This window comes from Agelaius tricolor, unplaced genomic scaffold (assembly GCF_023055355.1).
Source record: "Agelaius tricolor isolate 1412-34295 unplaced genomic scaffold, bAgeTri1.0.p SCAF_26, whole genome shotgun sequence".
Classification (NCBI taxonomy): Eukaryota; Metazoa; Chordata; class Aves; order Passeriformes; family Icteridae; genus Agelaius; species Agelaius tricolor.
In genome coordinates, this window is record NW_027269286.1 from 1,094,696 (window position 1) to 1,122,635 (window position 27,940).

A 27,940-nucleotide genomic window follows, 5' to 3' on the forward strand; every position below is an offset into this window, starting at 1 on the left:
CACAAGACTAAATAATACAAAGTGCACATTAATCTTTGCAAACAGAAGACACAAAAATACAAAAAAATAGAATAATCAAAAGATCATTAGGTTCTACACATATTCATTTTAATTTAGGAGCCACCTAGATTTGCAGTTGTCTGCAGAATGGTAAAGCACTGAAAATTTATTTATAGCACAGATACATAGACCTAATTTAGAAGTGGCCTCTCTCATTGATTTCCAATAAAAAGACAAAAAACCAGCAAGCACTAGCTTTGTTTCAACCACTCATAATGATGTGACCATTAAGAAAAAAAAAAGATGCATTCAAACCAGCTGTAGCACAGTAGGAGGAAATAGAGGAAAACTTACAGATGCTCTTTGACTTGCAGAAGTTTGTATTAAACCAATGATTATACAGCTGGACCCTGATGCTGCAAAGCTGTAGTTGATGTGCTCAGCAACTTCTCAGAGCAGTCCATGTGCTGGACCAGCACAGGAACCTAAGGCAAATGTGGGGCCCTAGTGGAAATTATTTACCCTACTTTGGTTACAGCTCACAACTGACTTTGTTACACTGACACAGGATCATATGCTTATGTATAAATGCAGGATTTATATTTGTAAATCCTTCAGAAGTACCTACACATAGTACAGTGTATGTGTTTTCTTATATATGTAAAAAAAAAAAAAGACTAATCTCTGCTTTTCCCATGCACACTACATCCCATTTCAGTGAAATGAACATTTGCTGTGGCATTTCACTCTATAGGTTAAATGCAAAATACAGCTTTGTGGCCACATTTTAGGATTGAGAACACACCATCACTGCTTCCATGTTAAAAAAATTTTGTCAGTTATTTCAATTCCCATCCATTTCCAGTGAGAACCTATTATTCAGATTTAAACAATCCCAGAATGCACAATTCAGAAACTGTATCTCTGAAGCAATTCCCGTGCCAAGAAAAATGGATTTTTCTTAGGTCTGCTGTTATCTTTGCTTAAACCATCTCTAATACACCCCCTTCAAAAAAAAAAAAAAAAGTTTAGACAAAGATATTCTCTTTCAGCTTTATTAATTTTGGACGAGGGGCAAGAAGAAGTGTGAGTCACTGTCCTTTCTTCCACACGTTTATGCTTTTATCAATACTATCTGTAATTCCCAAATACATCCTTAAAGCAGAAATAGACCTCCCCTTTAGCTCCACAGTCCTGGTATGTAGAGAAAAGCGTGTCTAAACCACAAGGTCAGAGCAGACAAAGAAATCCTAAACAATTTGATCTGATGTTTCCATTTATGTGTATAAATATATAGTCTTATACAGGCAGATACGCAAAAACGAGCAGACACGCCCCTGAAAAACCACCACGCCAACACTTCACACCCTAACATCCTAACATCTGTTAAAGAATTATTTATAATACAGGTGTGGATGAGCATTTCCATGAAAAAACCACGCATGCTGATAAAAAAAAACAACCACCACACTACGCCGCGATGTGACTGGGACCCAGCGCAGATCATAGGGCGACTAAGCAGCCGGATGATGACCAGTAGCCACCGGGGGAGGGCGGCGGGTCTGGTGGGGGAACACGGATGCATGCGGCAGCGGGCTCACGAAAAGATGGGGTTTATTCTGCGGGGGTAGGGGAACCGTGTGCGACACACGCCCATTCCTCCGGAGCTGGCACCGGGCACCTCAGCCCCCCGCGGGATGCCCGAGCCGCGGGGCACCCGGGGCAGCGCCGCGCCCGCTCCCCGGGGCCGGACCCGCTCCCGCAGCCCGGCACTCGCTCCCCGGGGCCGGACCCGCTCCCGCAGCCCGGCACTCGCTCCGCACCCGCGGAGCCGCTCCCGCAGCCCGGCACTCGCTCCGCACCCGCGGAGCCGCTCCCGCAGAGCCCGGCAGAGGCCGCCGCCCCACACAATGGGCACAGGTGCATCGCTCCGCTCCGCGACCGCGCCCCGGCGGCCCCGCACGCCGCAGCCCCCGCGCAGGACAGGACAGGGCAGGACAGGGCAGGCACGGCCCCGGCCCCGGTGCTTACCTGTTCTCCTCAGCCTGGCGGGCACCTCCTCACTCAGACCTGCCGGCCGGGCGCGGAGGGAAGGCGGCGGCTCGGAATGGGAAGGGGCCAAAGAGCGGCGGCTCCCGCCCTCCCCCCGCGACCACCCGGCTGTAGGCGCAGTAGTTGCCGCAGAAAGCGGCTCTGCTGCCTTTGTTACGCCTCCCCTGGCTGTAGCGCGCTGCTGGGGAGCCCGGGCTGCAGCTGCTTCGCCTTTCTTCTGCTGCTGCCGGTTGCAGTGATTTGCATTAGCCCGGCCCTCATTGAAATGCGGCTCTTCACACCAGCCTCTCCCAGGCGCTCTCCAGAGGGCGGCGCCGCCGCCGCTGTCTCCCCCTCTCTCCCTCCCGTTGCGGGCCCGCTCTTCCATGGGCGCTGCGGGAATGCCGGAGCCGCTCCGGGCAGCGCGTCGGGTGCCGGCCGAGCCCTGCCGGGACCATCGGGCACCATCCCGGCGGGACCTCCCCGGGCCACATCCCGGCCCGCCCGGCGCCTCCCTCCGCCCCGGGCAGCCGCGACCCGGGAGACGTGCCCGATCCAGAGCTGCCTGTGCCCGGGGCAGAGCTGTGCCTGCCGAGGGGGGCATCTGGCCCGAGTCCGAAAAACGCCTTGGGAAGTAATTTTAGCAAATGGGTATGTTGGCACGTCCAGGAGGTTCGCCTGGGCGCGAGGTACTGAAATCCCACCGAGTTTCCAAAGCCCCATGACATGACTTGGGTGCTGAAGGTGGGATTGATGTGGAATTTAGGTATTAAAAGCAGGAGCTATGCTGATTCATACTACTCGCTTAGTTACAGCTGACCTTGGAGGTGACTAACTTCCATAGATGTTACAATTTTTAGGATGAAATTTCTCAGAACATGTATTTGGCTAAATGTATCTCAGGCTTCATCTGACTGAGTCACCCAACCCCTGAGCCCATCAGGTCTTGGAGGATGTTTGCCAAGTCAACCTTCACACAAAACTTCAGCCATACTTGATGCTTTCTCCTCATAGGCTTGTTATTCTTCACTTTAGTGTAAAAATTTCAGTGATGAGATCCTTTCGAGATGAAGGAGATGGTTTGCTTCCCTTTGTGCAGCAAAGACTTCAGTCCTCTTCTGCTTGTCAGGTAAACAGCCTGTGGTCCAGGGGGACATGGAAGAGAAGAAAACATAGTGTGTCCCTTCTGTTGGAGCTGCTCCACTCTGAAAGAATTAAAAATGCATTAGATCAGAGAGAGGGAATTAGTCTGTAACCTCATGGTTATGGCACTCATTTGGGAAGGACAAAAGATGGCTTTGTGTGTCTGTATTACGGACAATTTATGTGTTTTATATCCATAAATCCAGAGACAATCAGTGGAGCAGGGACTTAAGCCCAGGGTGCCCTGCTCCCTTTGACAGACCTTTAATCAGAATAGAGGCTCCTGTTTAATCTCTCTGAAGGCACACCAAGCCTTCCATCTACAAAAAATGTAAGAGGCTCAAAAGAAGGGGATGGAGCACTCCCTTTCTTTTCTTTTCCCCCAGAGAAGTCCACATGTATGTTCTCAGGAGACAGGAGATTCCCTAAAGGAGAAAAATTAATTGTAGCCTTGTCTTCATCATCCTGGAGGAGTTTTTTAATCGCTAAAGAACAGAACAAACAGGAGTCTTCTGGCTACAGATTTTCCCCTAGATTTGAAAGAGAAATGAGCACCTAAAACCTTCAGAAAAAACCTCTGCTCAAATGAGTAATAGTATTAAAATACCTGAACATCAAAAAGAGTCAGAATTCAATGTCCAATTGTGTCCTCAGCACACTCTTACCACCTAGCTTAGTTTTTGTGGATCTTGTTCTAAGGCACTTAACTCTTCCCCTATGGACAATGAGGTGCAGAGTCACTACTATAAAGACTTGTTTTTCAGGTGCCAGTTCCTAAAAAATGAGCACATCCACATTGAATATTTCACCAGCTTTTTAGTCTGTTGTGTTTGAAAATGTCCTGGTCTGTGCTTAGACAAAACAGATACCAGTGATATTGGCAACTTTGGTGTATGCGGGAGGAGAATGGAAACTAATATTAAAAGAATTCTGGTAGTCTTACAACAAAACTATATTCTTTAAACCACTTCTTTTGTAGGTCAACAATCAAATAAAATATTCATGACAATCTTAAATGATAAGAAAAAGCAGACAATCACACAGATTAGAGATGGAAAATACCACTGTGGTCCTGAAAAAGGAGTGTTCTTTAACATTCTTCAGTGCTATTTTGTTCAGTTCATTGTAAATGTCTCATTTAAATGTCTTGGGGCTTCTGCTCCCCAAAGGAAACATCCCTTTAAAGTTGAATTCCTCCAATGATAAAGAATTTTTTTTTTTTCTGATGATCAGGTTAATGGAAGTTTCTTATGTTTCAACTCATTACTTCAGCTATAGTGCCCTGTATTCACGTACATAATTTATTTCTCCCATTGGTGTTTACATCTCTCTGGCATGTATTATTAACATCTTGCCTAAGTGTTCAAAATATTTCGCAGATGTTCAAGAAAGACCTTCACTCTGACTATATCAAAAAAAGGTCAAAAGAAAAGAATACAGTATAAATTAAGGCAGGAGTATAAACCCAGTAGGAAAGTATCTTTTAAAATATGTTGTTTTGTTCATTTGAAGTTTTGTGTCTAACATAAAGACACAACACAATAGTCTAGTCTGTTTGTCAAGCATTTTTACCATGCTTTTTTTTAAGCACTTTAAAATATGCTTTACCTTTTTTCTAGTGTTTGTTCTCCATTTGAATTAAAACAATGCTATTCCAAATAGAAAAAAAAACTTGAATAAAACATTTCAACAGCTATAGAATAATCCTGTTAACAAAGTATACTGTTAATAGAAAATTGTCTTTCCTTGTTGGACAGACTTTGAAATATAGTGTATTTCTAAGACCCCTGTAAATGCATCTTTATAAACCACAGTACAGTCATTTCACTTTGGATAAAGTAACTTAGATTTCTCATCTCCATTGACCAAGTTTTTCAGATCTAAGAGTCTTCCAACAGGTTCAACTTTTCTGAACATTTGTAATTTTTGAGCACCTTTGTCAAAGTAGAATCAGATACAGTTATGTCACCACCCAACACTCCTGTATCTTGAAGGCTGTACTGAATGCTTTGGAACACTGTTCTGGGAGCTTCTCTTTAGTTGGCTAACCACTGTGACCCCTAATTCCTTTTCAGAGTCACTGCTTTCCAGGACACAGTCTCCAGTCTTCTAAACGTGACCTACATTCTTTGTTCATGCTGAATGACCTTGCATTCAGCTGTCTCAAAAAGCACGTTCAAATGATCCTGGCTCACTAAAGGATGTCAATTTCCCTACAGAAAAACTGTTTCTTCTTTGCATTATTTAGTGCTTTATGCATTTCATGTCATCTGAAAATTTTACCATTAATGTTGTTAAATATTTCTTCAGAGCCTCATAAATTTATGCAGCAGCAGAGGACAGCATTTTCTGAAATGCGGGGCTCAATCCCCCACGGCAGCGGTGTCAAGGGTGTGTTTACAGCCCACTCCACTTCTCATCAGAGAGGCACTCAGCTCTCAGGATGCCACACCAGGCCAAGGGAACTGGTGCTAAGGCTGCTGCATATGCCCAGCTCAGCAAACAGCCGGTGCCAGCTCCCAGCAGGGATCTGAGCAACTGGAGCGGCACCAGCCAGCTGGGCACTGCAGAGCCGTGCGCCGGCCCGGGCTGGGCTGGGAGCCTGGCACCAGCCTCACGTTGGGAAAAACCCACTTCTGAGAAACAGCAGAACCCTACAAATTCCTCCGGCATTACCCAAGGGATGGTGGTTAGCTGCCCATACTTGCATTTGTAGATCCGCCATTTAGCCGTTTCACAATTAATTATTGTGTGTTGCACTGATTTTGTACAATGCCAGTCACTTAATTAGGTTGATATACTGCAGGATGTCTGTCACTTTAGAGACACGTATGTCAGTGCAGTCATCTTCATCAATCATATCCAACAATTTCACCCAGAAAGCTTCCCAGTTTGACATGATCATTGTCACTAATCACACAATCATTTTTGGTATTGATTACATCAAATACCAGGACTCCATTTGTTTTACCTGCTAGTGATTCCAGCACATATAGAATTATAAAATCAAGGTCATATTTTTTGTGCTGTCCTTGGCTTTATCTATGTTCTACATCCTTAACATACTAGAATTTCTTGAATAGCAACATTAATTGTTCAGGCAGACCAGTAATAATTTCTTTTTAAATTACTCATGTACTTAAAATTATTTCCATATTATTTTAGGCAAAAACATATGGCATTCCTGACTGGAATGGGACCATATTATGAAGAAATATTAGTTGAATATTTCTGTCTGTTCTGCATTGTTATTGTAAAATTTCTCAGTGTTAATTTCTCATATGTTTGTCATTGATATTTCCTTTGAACAGACTTAAAATAATGGGCAAAAGAAAAGTTTTTGCTAGATTATTTGTCTTGTATTTCTCTTCATCAAGTCTGTGTTTAAAAAAAAACAATACTCTAACTGCACAACTGGATTTTTGAATCTGGTAAAATCATTCACTGTTACAGACTTTTTTCCTCATTTGTTTTCTTATAAATGACTTCTCCAAGAAATTAATCGTTTTAAACTGCAGACCAGGAGTTAAGTCTCTTTACATAGAGCAGATATAATTACACGCTGGTCATTGGATAAAACATTCTTAAAGTTACTTCTACATCTTTTTTCCTCTGGAAAGAGGTCTCATTTTAAAGGGAACACATTCAGTATTGGAATGTTATCTTATTTCACTTTCTGATATTCCATGAATGCTTTAATTATGTCAAAGAAAGGCCTTCAGCTGAAGCATGGCTTGTTAGACTTATATATTTTATTTTTCTTTCAGACATATTATTTCAGGTATGAGTAAGGACATGTTTAAAGAGCTCTTTTGCTGATTTGATTTGCCTGTATTGGTTACCATATTAAACCTAAAGCCCTGTCTTTTGGGTTTATAAATTATAAATGAACCATCCATGTGGCAGGTCAAATCCTGCCTGTGAAACAACTCTATCCATCTCCAAATATTCTCCATCATCATGTATAGATGATGTATAGAAAGATATATATTTGAGTAAACTCTTCCTATAATTTTTCTCCTTTGTTGCCAAGAAGCTGAATTTAAATAATTCTTAAATGTAGGATCTGAATTTTTGCTGGTCTTTGGTTTAAACAAGTTAAACAGAATTGATATTCTTTTCTGACTGCTAACCTTTAGCAGAAGCAATTTAAATAATTTAGAATATGTATGTTAACAATAACCTCAACTGAATCTCAGTGGTATTCACATGCTCTAGGCTGAAGATTTCAGGACTGTCTTTTTCATTTGGAGAGACAGCTGGAATGTTTTATGAATTTAAATGCACAAACTGCTTTGTTTTGTTTTGTTTTTTTGTTTGTTTTTTAATGACCTAAGAACAGCATATGTGGTAGTTTTGTTTACCAGCATTTTTAAAATGAGTTAGAGAGGCTAGGGTTGAGATACAATTTTTACAAACATTACTTTTAAAAAGGAGATGCTTCCCAAAAGAATTTAGAGTGTAAAATTCTTCACCAACTCTTGGCACTTTTGAAGTAAAGCCCCAAATAATACATTTTTGCCAAGTGGGTCTTGTCAATCAGAAGAGGGCTGGAATATCACAGTAGCTCAGGCACGATTTTATGAGGAGAGGGAGGGAGGGATGGATGTAAGCTCATCCTCCGGTAGGTAATCAGCCAGTGTGTATCCCAAGTCCCTAAGGGATATGTGAGGGACATCAACAGGAAACACCAGGGAAAACCTCAGGTCATTCAAGGAAGAGAAATGAAGTGGGAAGACTTTAGTGACACAAGAAATGCCTCAAATTTTCACTGCATAGGAATAGTGTTTTCACCTTCTAGATATTATTTTTTGTGTCGCACTGGCCATGTGAGGTTGTCGAGCAGTGTCTGCTGGGTTCCACAGCTCCTGTTACAACCCAGATCTGATCCTTTGGCCATTTTTCTGGGTGAGGATATGGATGCCATCCTCTCTCAGAGTCCATTCCCAGCTTAGGGGTGTAAGGCAAAGCTCTTGCTGTAACTGCTACTCCTTACATTGTCTACACTGATGGTGCTTCCACTCAACCACCCCAGGACAAAGAGCTGCCGCAGGTAGAACTAATTCCATTGCTTTTAATTAAAGATTTATCTACATTATTGCTGAAAGTAAAATACTGATTAATTTATAGGATATTCAACCCTCAATCTATCATGGTAATCTTAGAGATTTCAGCCTAATCGTCTAATACCATCAATGCATGCATAAATAGTAAATATTATTTTAAGATGCTGAGCAGGAAATAATTTTATTTCCAAATTATTTAAAACATAAGGTCTAGAGAAAGTCTTTAATAATATCTCTGGTTATGCTAATTTGGCCATTCTTAGCTACCATAAGGTTGGTAAAGTTCATCAGGTAAAAGACAAACAAAAAACAAAAGGATCACATATATCAATCCTAAATATTGCTAAAAAAACCTAAGGTAATACACAGGCGGTGAAAGTTTTGTGTCTGACAGAGCAGGCTGTTTTAATTAGCAGTGTTTTAATGGAATAATTGTGACTCTTGTGGCAACATGACTTAAGGTAAAATTGGATCAAAGTATAATATTCCACAGTCATCCCAGATTATGTCAGGGATGCACAGACAACTAAATCAGCATACACAGAGGAAAAAGAATGAAAGTTGGAGACTCTCTGAGAGGAACTAAACAGCCAGTAAATGGAGAAGGCATCTAAATGTAGCTGACAGTCTTCTCATCTTCCCCCAGAGAAAGGACTTAAATACTTAAAACTGAACTCAGACTTTAGAAACCTAAATACAAAACTGAAATCATCCCAACATACTACCCTTCTGGACAGGTCCAGGCACCTCCAGTTCTACTGTACCAAACCAGAATTAGCCCAAAATTCTTCAAAAACTTGACCTTGAAAAGTCTGCAGCCAGTCTAAAAGACAATGATCTGGGATCATTCAAAATTAAATAACTTTAAGAGCCGCTATTTTAGAATTACTTGTTAAAAAATGTGAGGCAAAAGCTCTGGGCTGGCATAGATTGATGTTTTCTGTAATTTTAAAAGTCTCTGGATTGTCAGCTCAGTCCTTTGATAATAAATAGAGCCACTGTAATCTATAGGGTAACCATGTTTGTGGGGGGAAATTAATGAGGTCTAGAAGAGAGTAGGGTAGCTGGTCAATAACTTTTTTTCTGCTTGTCCATGTATGTAGTTACATTTTGAAGGTTTAGGTGCAGTCAATGTGAAATAAATTCACATATAGCATTACAGAAAAATTTTGATAAAAAGATGCTGTTGCTATTAATAGCCATAAAGAAGTCAAAGAGAAATCTTAAGATTACATTCAAATAATTGTTGATAGAAAGGAAATTGGTATTAAGAAAGTTAATCTACATGCTCTTAGATAGTAACAAAACAAAATCTAATTTGCCATGAAAGTGAAATTCAGAGTCCTCTGTTTTGAAGAACTAATTAATTTTGCTTTAGTACACAGAAGTTTAGTGTAAAATATCCCTTGAAAATTTATAAGAAAGGCTGCTTTACATAAACAGAATTATTCCTCATTAAAGCTTTAAAGAACCATAAATTGTGTATAGTTTAAGTTTGTGAAGCTTCAATAAAGGAAGTTATTGTGGAAAAATAGCATTTCTTTAGGGTTAACAATTAATTGATCATGGCATTAAAACTTGTCTTTTCTTTCTTCCTTTTTGGGTGGTGAAGGCCATGGGGAAACTGCCCCCAAACAATTCTTGTTTTCTTTCCTCGGTTTATTTTTTCCAGGGTTATTACATTAAGAATTATCCAAATAACAAAAAAACACTTCTAAGTTTAAAAAAAAAGATTGTTTTCTCTTTGTTTTTAATGGCGCTCTGGAGCGCCATTATAGAAGCAATCAGACATTAAGAAGATATGTGAAGCTTCCATGGACTCAGAAGCTGTCATGGAAAGTTTCCACCATTTCTCAATCTTTTTAATTCCACAATTATCAGAGAAGAGGAAGATCTTCTCTTTCCTTTTTCAGCTTCCTTTTAAAGTATTTCTAATTCTTTTATTAAATTTCCTTTGTAAGAGATCTCTCACAGTGATGTCAAAATTTCCATAAGTCAAAGTTTCCCTGTAAAGCCAGGAGACAAACACACATTTCTCAGTCTGTAACACTGCTGTCTGCTGGGATGGTAACATGTCACTTTTCTAAGTAGCAAGTTATTTTGAGATTGAAGAGCAACCAGTGTCACGGTGGCAGAGAAAGATTCAGCTAAGCTTTTTTTTTGGGTCACTGAGTCTGCCTTCATTTGTCCTCTGTAGAACCTCACAGTTCTCCTATCCCTCAAGCAGTCTTGGAGCTGAAGCACTCTATCATCCATGACTTACCCAAAAGGATTGGATGAGTTTGAGTCAGTAACCTGTGAAGTGTCACACAGTGAAGCAGGTCCTGCCTCTCCTCTTTATCTCTGTCTGTCCCTCATGCATTTGTGCAGTGTAGCACTTTGCTTTCCTAGCCTGACTATCATGTTCCCCAGAGGATATCTTAGCTCTGCAGTTCCTCTCTTCCCTGCCTTCCTCCCTCGGCTCAATCACATGCTATAAGGTGCCAGACACAACCCACACCATACCCCAGTCTGTACTGCTCTCTCATGCACAGGAGAAAATGCTTCAGGAATGTACAAAGATGTGAATCCTTGTTAAAAACAAAATATTATTTATTTCGAAGAAGAAATAAAGCTCTTAGAAAGATTCTTTTTAATAATCTAAAGATATGTTTACTTTAAGCCACAAAATTTTGTGATAGTCATCCTTGAAGCCTCAGTTTTATCCAAATATATCAAGAAATGTTGACTATGTCTCAGTTTTGTCCTTGCAAACTTTTTTTTCCTCTGGCTTGCAGGGCCCTTTTTCTGCCCTGCTATCATTATGTCAGCCTGTGCTCTCAAGCTATGACTCTTCTGGCCTTGCCCTCTTAGCAAGGGTCTTCAGGACCTATGGCTGTGGTCACTGACCCTTAACAGCTTATATGTCTGTAAGAGTAGCTACACCGAGGTTCTTTTCTGCCTGTTTCCTCAGGCACAGTGCTGCCAGATGTCTGAATATAGCAAACATCCCATTAACCAAGAAAAACACATAATCTCTCTCGGAACAGCACTAAATTTAACATGGTCATTAAAAAAATGCTGCTAGGGATTCATTTCATAGACCTGCTACTGTTCTGCAGCCTACAAAACAAAAGACTAGCATGCCATCTTAATTACACCAAATAATTATGAGTTGCAATCAGAGACTCTTAAGATACATTTACTCCAGAAACTGAGGGGAGCATATGAAAAGGGGAGGGAATTAAAATGAAGTTGATCATAAAGCTGAGATTTTCCTTACTATGCATGTTACCATGTCAACCTGAGTTATGCAGCATCACATTTGAGATCTATTCAAGACCCCTTCAAAAGCTTAGCAACTAACCAGGATATTATAGATGGATTTTCAGCTGATTTTGACATCTTTTGCATGATAAATGCTACTTAACCACATTCTTTTTCTGGTTTAATATCAAATACAACTGAGCAAATGTTTAATTATATCCATGCAGATGGTTTATTATGTAAGAGATAATTACTTGTCCCACTTTTAAGTACTAAACCATTCAGAAAACATGAGGCACAATCATTTTAAGACAGCAAGTAACTTAATATAAAGTATTATTTCTTGCTCATAGCAGAGAAGAACATGAAACCTCAATATCCTCTATGTGTATAAGTCTCAGATGTTTTAATGGGGATTCTTTTATGTTACTGTGTGAATATTTCCCCTGTTCTAGCTGCCTTCTTAATGTCAGCATAGCTTTCCACTGCTGTCTGACAGTGGCCTAAAGCCTTTCATTGAAAATTGAACCAATGTAAAGTTTGATAGCTAATCTTTCAGAAAATGCACCTTTCTTTATTTTTAAGTACTTAAATATATATAATGTTCTTTATAATTTAAAATATCTTACATGTGTTATGAGAAGTATTAGTTACAGTTTCAGCATAGATTTGAGCATCATATAAGCTGGTACACAACAAAAGTTAGTAGATATATGCTATTAAAGGATTTCAACATTTTTACCTGTTTCTCATGTTAGTTGAGCTACTTAAATGTTTTGATGAACAAAAGATGCAAAAAAATGACTTAAAAGCAAAACAAATGTATCAGCCTGAAATTGTTTAAATTTTCACTCTTAGTAAAGAACCTGGACTTATTTTAGTAAAATGCTGTGTTAAACCTGCAAAAGGGAATAACTCCAGAAGTGATAAATCCATTGCACAATATTGTGATAATCACTTAACTAGATGAAAGTCACCAATAATTTTACCATCAGATGCAGTAAGTTCCTTCACTCTTAAGACAAATGCTGAAATAATTGTTCTCAGAGCAGCAGAGCAAATGGAGTTTAGCCAGTTGCACATCTTGCCTATGTTGTTTCTTGGATGTCCAATGATGAGAAAGTTTCCTAATCTTTTCCTCATCACTGACACAAATACTCTCTCTCTATTCAGGTGTCTTATTTCATAACATTTTCTGGAATTCAAAATAGTTTAGTTCTCTCCTCTTCTCCAGTTTGATTACAGTTTCCAGTGTCTGCAGATGATCAGGAGGCAGTTGATGGACATGACTTGTTCAACAAGGGCAGCAAGCTGGCAGTGATCCTCCAGGAAGTGTGAAGAGTCTCTGTGGAAGAATGGTTGGTTCATACCTTATCACTGCCAAAGACGTGCTGAAAGTTCAGGTAGGTGCTCAGTTTGACAGTGTTTGCTCCTTAATTTAGAGCAAATTAATTTTTAATTGAGGATCACTGAATTTTATGAGTTTCATATCTTTAGCTAAACCACTAGAGAAAATCTCTGCCTCAGCAAATGTCTTCCAGACAGATCCATTTATGCAATCCCTGCATGTTCCTTGGGCAGCTCAGCATATTCCCTAAGCATCCATAATCTCAGTAAGAAAATTGTCTTCCTATGCTACTTCATATTCCAGAATGAAAGTAGGACTACAGAATAATCAACACTCCCCTCTGGCTCATTTAAGTTCTGTTACATTTGCACACAGATAACATGCAGGAACATAACCATACTGCCTACTCACTCAAACAAGTAATTCCTGGGCTGTGGTTTCCAGGGATGCCATCTTTTATCTAATCCCTGATGATGCTGGATACAGAAGTAGTCCAGCAGAAGGTGGGTATCTGAACCCAGGATTACTTATGTTGCTTTCTGTTTTCTCCCTTTCCACTGGCAAACAAAATTAGGGAGCAAGAGTGAGAAAGAAGCAAAGGGCAAAGGTGGATTATAAAGGAAGAAAAAAAATCAGAATCATAATTACTTTTCAGTTGTGTGAATAGTTTTGAAAAATGTACCTATAGCAAAAGCTGTGCTTTTGTCAGGCTTATGAGACAAAAATAATATTGTTAGAAGTTGATAGCTTTATTTTGCAAGGGAGCTGAAGTGACCCTATACAAACTAAGGCTGAACTCCATATTAAGATGAATCCTTGAATATCTGGTTTGAAAAATGCTTTTTTCTCCTTTCTCATTAAACAGGGATTGCTTTATTGTTGCTGGGCATACACAGTGAGTCCTTCAGTTTCCCCATGGCCACATAGTGTATAGTGCAAAGCTGGAAGAATTGCCCTAGATTCTGCACCCTTTCTGCCCTTCTGTCTGTGTAAGAAGCCATGAAAACTGCAGAAAGAAATATTGTAATAGCCATTCTCCTGAACTCCCTGCAGAGTTTTTGGTGTTCATACTTTTTCATTCTACAGCTAGAGAGGAAACACGAAGCTTCAGGGTGTGAAAGAATAAAACAGGCACAAAGCTGGATGAAGAAAAAAGAGGAAACAAAGTAAAGATAGGCTTTAAAACTTATGCTGCATATTTTAGTATTATAACTATGCGTGATGACAATATGCCTGTAAAAAACCACCAGTCTAATCAGTAGGAATGTATGCTCTTATGTGTGTCTAATATAATATGCTCTGAGAGATGCAAGTTAAAATGAAACTTGTGAGTATAGGTTTTAAAGAGCACTAATTTCCACCCATAATGGGTCAACCCCATCTGTATTTCACAGTGTGCAACTTAAAACAAAGTTTTAAGTATGCAGTGTGTGTCTACCAAACTTAAGTAAAGCAAGTTTATTAGATAATACTCTGAATAAATGATGTACATGATTGGTTTTGTTACAAGATACTATAGATTAAAATACTCTCCTTTAGGTACATAAGGAGCCTGGCATGTTTTCCCACAAATAAGATCTAGCAGACAAAAGCAGAACAGGTATTTTCCTGAATTTATGAAAATTTAGATACGTGTATGTGCTGAGAACTGAGGTACTGCATAACTATATGGCAAAGAGGGGGTGATTGCCATGTGGAGGCTGAGAGGAAGAAACAGGCTGCTGTGTTGAAACTTGAGGGGGAGAGTGGTTATATAAAGATGAAAGACAAGGTACTGCCTACAAGCCTGATAGAAGAAGATATACTTTGGGAAGAATCAGTGATAATGAGACATAAACAGGAAAAGGAAAGGATATATGTGTATGCCCATGTACACACATCAGACACAATGCAAAATAAGACAAGGGAGGTTAATGGTTTAGTATCTGTACAGATCCTCTTATGTTGTACGTCCTAGCCTCCCCATCCCTTTTATTGTAAGTTTCTTATATGTATTTTTTTTTTCCCCTTAGATACAAGAATGAGCTAAAATTCAAAGTAAAGCAAATTGCCTTGTTTGGGTTTTTTATTTTGTTTTGTTTTGTTTTTAAAAGACTTAAAAGGAATTTTGCCTATCCCAAGCAACCATAATCTACCCCTCAGAGAGCCTGGGTCAAACCTATAACATATATAATATATGTAACATACCTGCTGTTTGAGAGGTACAGCCCATTGGTTTCTCAGGCTTTCATTTGGAAATGTTTGCCATGGTGTGATTTGTGCACTACTCACAAGCATCTGCTTCCTGTATTAACAGTGCTAAAGAAAATACTGCCATTTATTTTATGATTCACTGTATTGCAGTGGGGGCCCTTTGCACGTGACTGTAATACAAATGGCATATAAATAACCCCTAAAAGCAGAGGGGGGTTGTAATGGGCCACTGGTATAAGATATTCTCTTATCTTCTTAGTCCCAGTTTATGTTGTATTTGGGGAGTTCTTATTCTCACAAGTATTAGGTTATGTGTCGAGTGTAAAGGCATTTATAAAATTAACAGTTCTATTATACCAACAAATGGAAACTGGCATCAGTTGTTAATCAGACCAGTAGCCTGTGGAAATGAGAACTGCGTGATAATGGGAGAGGGGGCTATGTGTGCACATTGATCTCCCTCCCAAGCACTCTGGAAAGCCTATTGCCACAGAATACCCAGGCTTTAGCAGAGGGAACGTGGCTGTGCCTTGCCATGACCAACAGAAGGTAAATAGTTTACCCTTCTGGCCACACAGCTCTGAGTGTACAGAATGACAATACCAGGTCTGCCTCAAGCAATGACAGACAGCAAGCATCTTCTCAGCTTAGTTTCTACCCTAGATCCTCCTAAAGCTTTAATCCTAAAGCTTGTCCTTCAGCCTGGTGCACCTCTGTGGTCATCAGATACTGTCTAATTGTCTGTTTTGCTTCTATTATCCTGGTAGAATATATTCATGAAGTATCCCTACGTATCCGTGATGGCAGGCTCAGAGTCTCTGCTGTCTTCTTTGCAGACACAAATTTGCAAGACAAAATGAAGAACTATGCTGATAGCCTCTAAATATTGTCTCACTTTCCCCAAAAGGGACAAATGAAAACTAAATAAGAAAGGAAAGCTTCCACTCCTCTCATAAGGATTGTTTTTACAGCCCTTGGTTATGAAATTTCAAGGACTGGACATGTGTGTCTGAAATTGCATTCCAGATTTCTAAGAAGTGTCTTCAGAAGATCTTTGTTGAATGTTTTCTTTCTAAGATTGGATTTGAAAAAGAGGTGAGGGGATACATTTTCTGTTTATGTTTCATGTTTTATATTGACTGCAGCTGCAAAAAGGCATCATCAGATTGGAGATGTTTGGAAAGTAATATTTCTGCTGATCACATTAATTGTAAAATAAAACCAAGTCAATTCTCCTTAGATTTGAAGCATCTTCCTCAGTAAATACAGAAACTGAACTTTGATGTTCAGCAAGTGATAGAAAGAATGCTTAGATGAGGAATCTGTAAAACAAAAAGGTTTGCTTTCTAAAAATAAATAAAGAAGCAGTTTCTAAGTAATGAAGACAAATAGAGAACAAATATTAGAGATATAAGATGAGGAAGACATCCAAAAGTAGAGCTGAGCATGGGTGAGATACAGGACAGATAATGCAATTATTAAAAAAAACAAACCAGAATTATGACTTAGCAGAACATTTACCTATATGCTGATTGGAGCATTTGCTGATTGATTTGTGTGAAGGTATACTTAAGCCTGCTAGAAATCAGTAAACCTAATTACTTACTTAAAACTTTGCCTTTAATTAAACTGTACACAGATTTTTACTTTGTTTAGAAATAACATAAAATATCATGTATGCCTAGTAGCTTTAAGAAAGTGCTAGGGATTGAAGAAAAAAAGGGAATTATATAAGGAAAGATTTTATGTGCTGCTCAAAACTGTGAGAACACTCTGGTGAATGAAGTCAGCTTCTCTAAAGCATAGCCAAGTTTGCAGAGCTGAAAAGCTGTGTTGAGATGTTCATCTTAGGTTTGCACATTTATATTAAAGAAAATCCCACTCTGATTCAGCACATTGCTAACAGTAGCAGAATTCTTAATAAAATTTCAAGGGTTGGAGGAGCAGTAGATCTTTGGCATATAAATGAAAGCTGGGGATGGATATAACAAAGTGTAGTTTAACTGGACACTGTTTCCCCAGATCAAAAAAAGCATCCATTTTGTTATAGGTAAGTATTTTGAACCATGGGGACTTTGAAGTCACTGTACTGCAGATGTTTTTATTTAGAGGTTGCAGTAGAACAAACCTATACCACTTTTACTCTGAACACAGTTTGGGACCCAGTGCAAAAAACACCTGAGTACACAACTAATCACTAAGACCCAATGGAGCTGTTCGCATTAGTAAAGTAATATTATTGAAGAAGTCTATGCCAAAGACTTTCTGTGGAATGATACACATTAAAGTGTGTGGATACCACATCAAGGTAAAAAACAAATTAAACAGGCTCTGTGGGACCAAAGCACAAATATTTTCTGCAGTAGAGTGGAGCAGCGTAGGGGAAGTTCTGTAGGCAGCTTGTTGCCAATAACACAATTGTGAGTTTGACATCAGTTGCCTGAATAACTGGTAAAGCTTAGTATCTTTGGCTGTACCTGCATTTCTAAATGCATTTCCTACAGGGACACCCCTGCATTCCCAGTTGCAGGATGGCTCCTGTCCACACTGGGACTTCCCCTGCCTGAACAAGCTGGCTGCATCTAAACTAGCCCTGGGCTTCCTTCTCGGAGACCTACATGGTGCCCTGGTTGCTGAGAAACACAATTGGTTTTTAATAGATTGCATATTCTAGTAGAAATTGAAATAAATTGTTTCAGCCTATCAAGACCTGTATTTTTATAACATGAAACAGAACTAATGTATTACCTCTTTTGGGGAGACATGTAAGGCTGCTTGAGGCTGCAAAGCCCGCTGAGACTGGGTTGCAAGAATGTAATGCAGGAGTTAATAGCTTGTGTAGGGTCATATCTTCTTTGGAGAACACTTTTTGGACTGAATTATCCCCAGAATTGCACCTAGACTTTATTTTGTGGGGAACTAAATGTTTCAGTCCAAAGGAGTGCTTACCCAAACCAGAATACACAAAAGATGATCAGGGAGCCAAGACCCAGAAGACAACTGGAGGAGTAGGATATTTGGTAGTTCTAAGGAACCCCTAGAGAAAAGGTTATGAATACACAATTCCCTATTAACCATTCAGAGAGCCTAATAGCTCTCTGAAAAAATATAAACAAGTCACCTGTGAAAAATGACAATATGAATCTTATTGCTTTTCCTCATTCAACTGCTGCCATATAAAATGGTTTTTGTTTGACAATCTCTCTCTCATGGTATCCCTCTAGTATTAAAAATAAATGCATTTTTAGATTATTTTGCCATCTGCTCTTCTTAGAGGCTCAGGCTGACTTTTAACAAGAAATACCATTTCAAAGAAATCTAACTCAGTGCCTTGCTGTAAATTAATTACAACTCTTTGTAATTTTCCTTTAGCACTGCTCGTGTCACTGGAATCAACCATTTAAATGGCACATGGGTTACAGATATCAGCTTCAGCAATTCTGTAATTATGAAAGGCAGTTTTTTATCTCCTGTTTTGAGAAGTAAAACAATTTAATTAATCATACAAGTAGGTATGAGGAGCTCAGAAAGGTGTGAGCTGAGTACTAGGAGATCTACTCTTGACTTAATTCAAAGCTGTAGGAGACCCAAGAAGAACAGGCATAGGAAAGGTAAGTTTAAAAAAGTTGTCTGTGCTCTAGGCATCTGAACCCTTTCACATGGGCCTGTACTTCCCATAAAGTACACATGGGGTACAAGGAATATCAAAACAGGCTGGAAAGCTGGGTGATATTGATGTTGTCCCAGATCTCAGTAGGTTTTAGGGGTGAGCCCTGTGGAGTGTTTCACCTATGAAGACTGATGCTCCTGGATGTGCAATGACACAGGGTATTATGAATATGCACAGATAGCACTGCATGCCAAAAAGAAAGGATATCAGTCAACTTCAGGTGCCTCAGTCCTTAGTAGAGAGCTGTAGAGGGAGTTGCTGGCATAAGAATTTTTTGCTATCTTCCATATATTCAATGAAAGGAGAAAATTGACTAAAAATTTCATTGTTATCTGTGAGAAAATGAGTAGCAGATTGCAGCAGAATACAGCAGATTTCAATCTACCAGGCACACTACAAAATAAAATGTATTAAGATGCCTTTAACTGCATAACACAGGTGCAGGAACACTGCATTCTTCAATACTCTATTTCACCATGACATAAAAAATTAAATTAAACAACAAGTCTTCAGGCTCAAGAGAATTTAAATATTAATATTTCCTGTATAATTGTGATCTTATTAAAAATACATCTTTTACAAATTAGGTTTTGTGAATGAAGAGCAAACTCAAGGCACATATTTCAAAGTAACTTAAAATTTATTTCCTAATGGAAGCTCTTATTATAAAATTGACTTTTTTAGCAGAACAAGGCCTCATCAGAGAGTAAAAATTATTTTATTGCCTTTATTTTATAAAGGCAAGTTCTATTATAGTTACTCCATAAATCATCAAAAACTAGTAGAGCACTATATAAAATTATTGTATTTAGAAACTAAAATGTATTGGTTATAAAGCTAGATGATACTGGGAAAAGTTTCAAGAGGTAATTGATTTGTTTCAGTAGAGCTCTAGAACAAGTTCCATTGGATCAAGCAATATTCATAGAAAACAACATCAACAGAAATCTGTTTCATGGCAGAAATCATTGCATCTTACACAGCACCTTGGGAACTTCCATGCTGTTAAGCACTGTTTGAAAACTGTGCTTTCCATCAATTACATCTCAAATAAATTAAGTTGTTCTTGAACAACTTAGAAAATAATTTAAAGAGTTGGTTGTTCATGTCATATCACCATAGAAAAAAAGAAAATTCTTTACTGGGTTATGCAACATATTCAGGGGCTTTTGATTCAGTCCCAAAATTGACAATGGGTCAGGAACAAAATGGGGTAATAAGGAGTTAGATGGTGTTCAATCTCTAACCTTGTGACTAGGTGTGACACCAGCAAAATACCTATATTCCAGATTAATCCAGAATTGCAAAAGACAGAGCAAATTAGATGGCTTGAGATACTGCTTGTCATGTGACTGATACCAGGCTTGGATATCAGATAGGACTGTACTTCAGATTAACAGAACCCCTGCATTTCTCAAGTTCCTCTACTGCAGTGCTCCTTAACAAGAGATCAGCTTTGTTCTCAGTAACTCTGAACAGTGATGATGAGACCCTCACAGAGGAAAGAATAATTTCAACTTTGCAAGGGAAGATCCGTAAACAATGAGCAGCATAGAATTGTTGCATGATTTATTTTAATTATTGCACAGTAAAAGCTTACTGAATCATGCACAACAATCTGGCTGAGCTTCACCAGTCTGAATTTGGCCCATTGCTTTGTCTAATACCCTGTACATGTTGGGCTCTGCACATTCATGTTCATAGAGTATCAGGCACAGAAAAATATCTGGGTAACTTATTATTATTTGGAAAGCATTTGTGCATTCCAAATTCCAACAATTTAAATTTCACGTTTAGTGTAACAGGTTAATTGTCTGAATTGGCCATAAAATTACAAAAATCTTAATATTTTAATAATTATTTCAGTACAACAGTGATTGTATATCTCCTTTTCTCCACACAAATATTTTTTAAAAGTATGAGAAGTGCCTTATTTATATACTAAAAAACAAAAAGAAAAATGTCTCCATTCAACCAGGTTCATGAATTTAATTAAACTGATTTTAAGACAGATAATACTCAGATTAGTCTTCCAGTCTGTGTTCCAAACAAAATCTAGATTGTCTTCTGTGCTCTTCTGATGTACATGATAATTCCCACAGGATTCCATAGTGACAACACTGTGTATTTGTAGACTATCTTCAGATTCCATTTTGGTGGCATCTAGAAGAATCTGTCTCTAACTGTGCATGAATCTGCCAATTCCTCACATCAGCACTGACAGTCCACAGGCAATCTAGTGAGCTGAATTAATTAGGAAATGTTTGGGGAGGGTTTTAAATTCTTCATTTGGATACTAAGTCATTTTGGATGCTCTTAGGCATCATGCCGGATTGCTCTTAGGCATGTCACAATATTCTCAGACAAAACAGACAAGGTTTTCAGCGCTGTGAGATGAAATCTGACCTCATGTTTATCAGTCAGTTAAAACTTCTATGTGTTTGTTTGCTTCACTCAATACACTTTTATAAGTTAATTTTGTTACTGTCTTTATTACATCCACTTCACATTCTGACAGTCCCCAAGAACTACATGAAATTGTTCCAAATTAAGGTTGGGCTTGGTGTGTCATACTGATTAGTGGTTGTTATTATGATTTTGTATTCCAGCACTGTGAGCTCAATTGTTTTCCAGAACATTGCATGTATTATTTTACAGCAAAGCTTCAAGGACTTTTTTGCTGCTGAAAGCCTCTTGCAAATTCATTCTGTTTTGACTGGACGACAGGATATCAGCAGGGGATGACTAAAAACCAGCAATAAGAGAAAAAAGTTTCCCTCTAGGAGACTCAGACTCAGCTGGAATGCAGACTTCTCTTTGGATGGGGAAGAATTTTTAATTATGTAGGAAGAATAACTGAAAAAAGAAGAAAATGTAGATAATTAACAACTGGCTTCACCTAACAACAGCAAACATTCAACTGATTATTTTCAAACAGAAAGTAATTATAGCAACATTCAGAGTATGATCAATAAACTATTTCTTTAGGCACTCTTGTCTGTTACCTAGAATAAAACACCCCAATGTGACTGTGTCACTTAAACTTTTGTAATGAGAAGAAAATCCTCTGAGTCTTCTTATGCATATTCTGATCAGCTCATGGAAATGTCAGAATCTTCACACAAGTAACTGGTGTGTGAAAGTCTTTAGCATTCAAAGGAAAAGGGAAGAAAAAAGCCTGGATAGTCTGCCTTCACTGTAATCACACGGGTTTGTAATCAAATGGTACTACCCCAATTTAAAGAACTTGAAGAGCAAGTCCAGAACAGAATTTAATCAAAGAAATGGGACAGCAGCTATTAGAAGTGGCCTTCTTTGGCATAGGGGTGTACTGTTGCCTTTGGTTGTCTTGTCCACTAAAGCCACCACATCCCTCTCTGGAAAGCTGTCTTTCAGCTGTTGTTCCCCAGCCTGTGTTGGTGCCTGGAGGTTTTCTATTACAGAAGTTCAAGTTTGAATTTGTTTTTTATGTTTTGTTTTGGGTTTTTGATTGGTTGGTTGGTTGGCTGATTTTATGTTTTAAAATATTTTTTTTTAGTTTTTGAGGTTTCTGAGGTTTTTAAAAATCCATAAGTTAACCCATATTCAACCCTAAACTAACTGATCTTTTTATAGATTAAAAAAAAAAAGTTAAAAATAAAAGCAACTAAAAAATATTTTTCTTCAGATGGAAAAAATTTCTTCACTAAAACCTTGTCAAGCATAGGGACAGGCTGCCCATGGAAGTGGTTGAGCCACCATCCCTGCAGGTATTTAAAAGACACGTGGATGTGGCACTGAGGGACATGGTTTAGTGGCAGTCTTGGTAGTGCTATGTTAACAAAGATCTTATCCAGCCTAAAAAGTTGCATCATTCTATGATTCTACAGTTCTTGGAAGCATTGCAAACCTGCATGCTGCATTCTGCTAACCACTGAGTAATGTCTGAATGCAACTGGTGATCCTAACAAATAACCCTTGGTTAGGGAATTATTTTCAAGAAACAGAAGGTGAGTAACTCAGACACAATACTTTAGTTCATCTTCAGACCCACCGTTTTGCCTTGATAAAGCAGCAGGGTAAAGATTTCACTCTAGGAGGAAATGTAAGGCTGAAAAAATCTTCTCAATTTTTTTTTAAGCTTCAGGCTTCTTAGATCAAACATTTTCATATTGAAAGCAGACATTCTTACTTATGAGACTGATATCTCTTCTTTGTGAGACAGCTTTATTTACAGCCTGTAGGTATGGGCAACTACAACCATTTTAGGAAAAAAGTTACTGGTATCTTTATCATGATTATGCAGGTATTACTGGTAAAATATTTTGCTTTTAGGTTCTCCATGGACCACAAATGATGGTAGTCTAAATAGCCTTTAATCTTCTTATTGGCAAGAATTATACTTCTCAGAAACTGACTGGAATGCTCTGCCTGGAATAAAAAAATAAAGGGAAGTGTCTTAATATTGCTATTATTACTTGCAGCACAGTTTCTCCTTCTGATGGCAAGGGTAATCAAGGTGAGGGAAACCCACACACTTGATTCTCACTCAGTATATTAAAAGGTGTGAAGAGGCAAGTCCTGAGCTCCTTAAATTAGATAAACTTCAACTGAAAAAAAGGCACCTGAATAGTAATTTACACTTAAGATTAAATTAGGCACATAGTAGCCATTTTTTAATTTGGGCCTTAGCTTATATTTAGGTTGCTTATAATTCTGTTGGCCATATCTAAACTGAGTAAAAAAAAAATCACATTTTACCCTGCCCAGATAACCAGAGATTTAACATAACATATTTATATGATGTGTTAGGAATTTAATGTCAGAAATCTCAAAATTTGCTTTATCCTGATAAACTCTCTCTACATATAGATACATATTTCAAACTGTTCTGCAGTGCTTCCAAACACTAACTGGGAAAATAAAGGACTCTTTAAAGGTTAGTGATAGATAAATTCCCTGAGGAGAACAAAGGGATGAAGAAGGTCCTTGAAAGACACTGTGGGCAATTTTAAAATGGCAAGAACTGTTGGCAGCACAATAACAAGCAGAAATAAGTAATCTTGTAACCTTTTATTAATGCTTACATTTTTGTACCTAAATCAAATCTCAGGACAAAGACTGCCTGCTTTGGTTAGGTTTTGTTTGTTATTTCAGTTTTACTGATTTCCTGTTCTTAAGTAATCTAGAACAAACTATACACACTGTGGGATCTCAGCACATCGTTCCCGATGTCCAGAGATGCCAGGAGAACCCTTGGGGGTCTCGAAAATCCTGGAATGTTGCCAAGAGTGTTTGGTGGCTTGATTTTGATCCATCCACAGAAGTAACAAGAGTTTGAGGACAAGAGAATCACTTTAGAGTAAAAGGTGTAAAAGAGACACATTTAGAGGGTGAGATATAAACTTTAAGGTTTTTAGTACAGGGGGGTTATGGAGACAAGATGGAGGGATCAGGGCGTGTCTCGTCCTTCTTCTTTCTTCTTCTTGTCCTCCATCTCCTGTGATGATGTTGGCACTTGGGGATTGGTTTATGGTGAAGGTGCACTTGCTAACATGGGTGAAAAGCATTGGAAAATAAAGGTAAATATTGTATACGTAGGTTTTAGTATAAAAAGACATGACCGCCCCGTGGGTGGTCAGAGAGTGCCTGTGACTGCTTGCAGATCAGACCTCTGTTGGGCAGACAGAAAATCTTGTAGATAAGAAATAATAAACAACCTGAAGATCGAAAAGCTGAAGAGTCCAGACTCGTCCTTTGCATCGCGTGCCACCCAAGAACCACCCTACCCGTGTCGGGGCAGAGACAGACAGCCGGACCCGACAACACACTGGGCTAGAAATGTCTGTGGTCCATCCCATGCACAGCACAGCAAGGAAGGAACTCTGGTGGAAATGGTCTAACCCATACAGAACATCATCCCACCTTCTCCTAAGAACCACTGAGTTGAATGAGTCCATTCCTGTGGCTGTCCTGACTGTGGACATCTGGGCTGTGATGGATAGATGGGAGCTGAATCTAATGGACAATTGCCTTTCCATTCCAGTTAGCTACATGGCCTTTACTTTCCAGGAGTAATTTACCTTCCATATAATTTTTCATTCCGCACATCCTTACACACATTTATGACTGTTAATTTCAGGGACTCAGCTGAGTTTTCTCAAAAGTGAGAGGGAAATGTCAGTGAGAATGCACTTGCCTGAAAAATGGAATCATTTTCTAGGAGCAATTTTCTTTCTTTCTTGGTGTTGAGAGGGGATCTTAAGAACATTTTCCCAACTTAAGGAAGGATCATAACTCCTATAGGCTTATAATTGGATCATTTCTTGAATGTGAGGGGGGAAAAAAATGCATCAAAACCCCCCCTCAACGATTGTCTAAGTCTTTCTAAGATTTCTGGATCTCACTGAAGTAATACTAAAAACATCATTTCATGTTACAGTGTTAAAAAAAAAAAATAGTCCTGACCAGCCAGATTTTGTCATCCCTGACAACAGTGTCCTCCTGCATGCACTCATGAAAACCTGTCTTATCAAAGCTCAATTTGCAAATATGGAGAAATGACAAGGTTCTGCTTGATACTTCTGCATGCTTTAAAAACTGCCTGAAAGACAGTTGTGAGGGCTGAAGTTAAGACAGTCATTAAGGAAAGTGGGATGCTGGTGTGAAAAATTAGTGCAACCTGCACTCACCCACCATCAGAGAATGGAGTAATTTATGGTCTTTTAAACTTCAGCTGCTTTACTCCTTTTTCTGTATCTCCATGGAACTCAGCTGCAGACTGGCTGGCTGACCTCACAGGAAGGGGAAGATGGGCACTTAAAAAAAAACTTGCACACTGCCTGTAAACCAACCCAGCTAAGATCTTCAACAAGATCCTCAGGATAACTGAAAGCCAAACCCATGCTCAAAGCATGTTTAAATTTTCTTATTCCATTTTGTTTGTGAATGGAATCCTGAAGGTCACTTAAATCTGGTTTGAGATTTGTAAAGTAGCAGTGCAAGCTATCAACATTTCTTTGACAAGGGTGTTGCTAGTGGTTTGCTTCTGTCTTGCATTGCCTCTCTTGTTGGCACAAAGCCCTTTTGGCAGCTGGGATGAGGGAAAATTCTCTCCCAGTGGTTGTTGTGTGGTCGTTTCCACTGAGTTTCCAAGCATTATATTCTGGTGTGTTTTCCATCTCATTAGAGAAGGTGATACATAATCCTGGGACAGAAGTCTGGCCCTGGTTTCTGGAGCCCAAAGCACTGCACAACATAAATATAAAACTGTCAGAACTGTTTGTGGGAGTGTTTCCAGGTAACTCACAGCAGGGTGCCAAGGGACTTGGTCTCAGGCAGCATCTGCGACAGATCTACGTAAACTTGGTGCCATTGTGATCACACAGCCACACAAACAGCACTCAGAAAAGCAATGTCCCAGGCTATTAGAAGATTAAGAAAAAACTACTCCTGATGAGGGACAGGTTATACACTTGCCAATATGATGGAATCATAGAATCCTAGAATGGCTTGAGTTGGAAGGGACCTTAAACATCTTGTTCCAATGCCCCTGTCACAGGCAGGGACAGCTTCTCTAGACCAGATTGATCAAAGCCCCAAACTGATTCCAACCTGGGCTTGAAGATCTCCATGGATGAGGCATCCACAGCTTCTCTGTGCAACCAGTAGCAGTGTCTCACCACCCTCACAGTAAAAAATTTCCTCCTAATACCTAAATCTACTCTCTTGACAGTTTAAAACCATTACCTCTTCTCTTCTACCACTACATTCACTTGTGAAAAGTCTCTCTCCTGCTCTCTCGCAGGTGCCCTTTAAGTCCCAGAAGGCTGCTACAAGGTCTCCCCAGAGCCTTCTCTTGTCCAGGCTGAACAACCCCAACTCTTTCTCTTAGACTGTCTTCTTGTGCATGATGAATACACCTGGTGTATTGACACTCAGCAGTGAAGAAGCATAATTGAGATACAGATCCTGAAGGACTCACATCTGTCAGGAATACCTCTGTGACATGACACAGGCTAGTGGTGATGGAAGCCCAGGCACCAGATGCCTCTTATGAGTCCTTTCATTGCTTTGAAGTGTTTTTGCAATGTAATGATAGGAAGAAAAATCAGGCACAGGTAAATATTTTTAGGTAGTAATACTGTAAAATATCTAGAATGAGTTCTGAGTGCCTGAAAAATCCTATTTTGGATATACATTGTATAACCAGATAGTATTGAAGAATTACTAAAACATCATCTACCCCCCTTTATTTGCTTCAGGAGATCAAAGTAATAACTTCATAGTAATACCGTCATTTAATCATAGTTGGAATACTAAAAACTTAATTTATTTTCTAGTTAAAATAATCAGAAGAGTTTATATTCTCCTTGAAAGCCAGCCGTGTTGTAGTGAATGAATTGCTTAATGAATTAACAACACTCACTATCTTGGCTTCTTCTGGTAGGGAGAAAGCAGATCAAGTACTTCCCAAGGAAAAGAATCCTATTGTATTTATGGGGTGTCAGGAAGGAATGATGAATCTGACTCCATGTTCTTAGAAGGCTAATTTATTATTTGAAGATACTACATTATATTAAAGAATACTATTCTAAACTATACTAAAAAATAGAGAAAGGATACAGACAGAAGGCTACAAAGAGATAATAATGAAAACTCATTACTCTTTCCAGAGCCCCGACACAGCCTGGCCGTGATTGGCCAATAAGTCAAAACAACTCACATGAAACCAATGAAACGTGCACCTGTTGGATAAAAAATCTCCAACCACGTTCCAAAGCAGCAAAACACAGGAGAAGCAAATGAGATAATACTGTTTGCCTTTTGCTCTGAGGCTTCTCAGCTTCCCAGAAGAAGCATCCTGGGCAAAGGGATTTTTCCAGAAAATATGACTGCCACATAATCCCATTTCCCTACATGTGTCCTTGTTTTGTACCACAGTGGAGAAACTCAGAGGCAAAACGATGCATTCCTTAAAAATTAGTGTTCATAGAAATTGTACATTATGACATCTCAGCACAATCCAGTTAAATTTTTCCAGTTAATTCAACTTAAATATATTGCTTAGTCTTCTATGTCCTTTACAGACACTCATATGTAGTGTTTGCTCTTTACTCTTTTCATTATTAAATTATGGGATTGTAAAACCAGCATTCAGAAACTTGGTAAAAAGAAGAGCCAAATAAATGATGAGTTTGAAAATTCTTTAACCTTCATTTTAAGTGTTCCATATGGCAGTGACAAATCATAATCTGATAGTAG

The 27,940-nt window shown here is 39.0% G+C and overlaps 2 protein-coding genes across 6 annotated transcripts in view; both read right to left on the bottom strand.

Annotated features, from left to right (window-relative positions):
• Positions 1-2,294, bottom strand: part of DCLK1 (doublecortin like kinase 1) — a 236,203-nt gene extending 233,909 nt beyond the window's left edge. For 2 of the 3 annotated variants that reach the window (XM_071448337.1, XM_071448338.1), the window contains exon 1: positions 2,032-2,289. The gene's annotated coding sequence lies outside the window, so the exon portion shown is untranslated. Of the gene's footprint in view, positions 1-2,031 lie in introns of all 3 variants that reach the window. The other variant, XM_071448340.1, reaches the window with a different exon arrangement.
• Positions 2,295-3,042: 748 nt separating this feature from the next.
• CCDC169 (coiled-coil domain containing 169) overlaps positions 3,043-27,940 on the bottom strand; it is a 65,601-nt gene continuing 40,703 nt past the window's right edge. For all 3 annotated transcript variants that reach the window (XM_071448344.1, XM_071448343.1, XM_071448341.1), the window contains one exon: positions 3,043-3,236. In XM_071448344.1, coding sequence (XP_071304445.1) covers positions 3,077-3,236 — 160 coding nt within the window. In that variant the 3' untranslated portion in view covers positions 3,043-3,076. The remainder of the gene's footprint in view (positions 3,237-27,940) is intronic.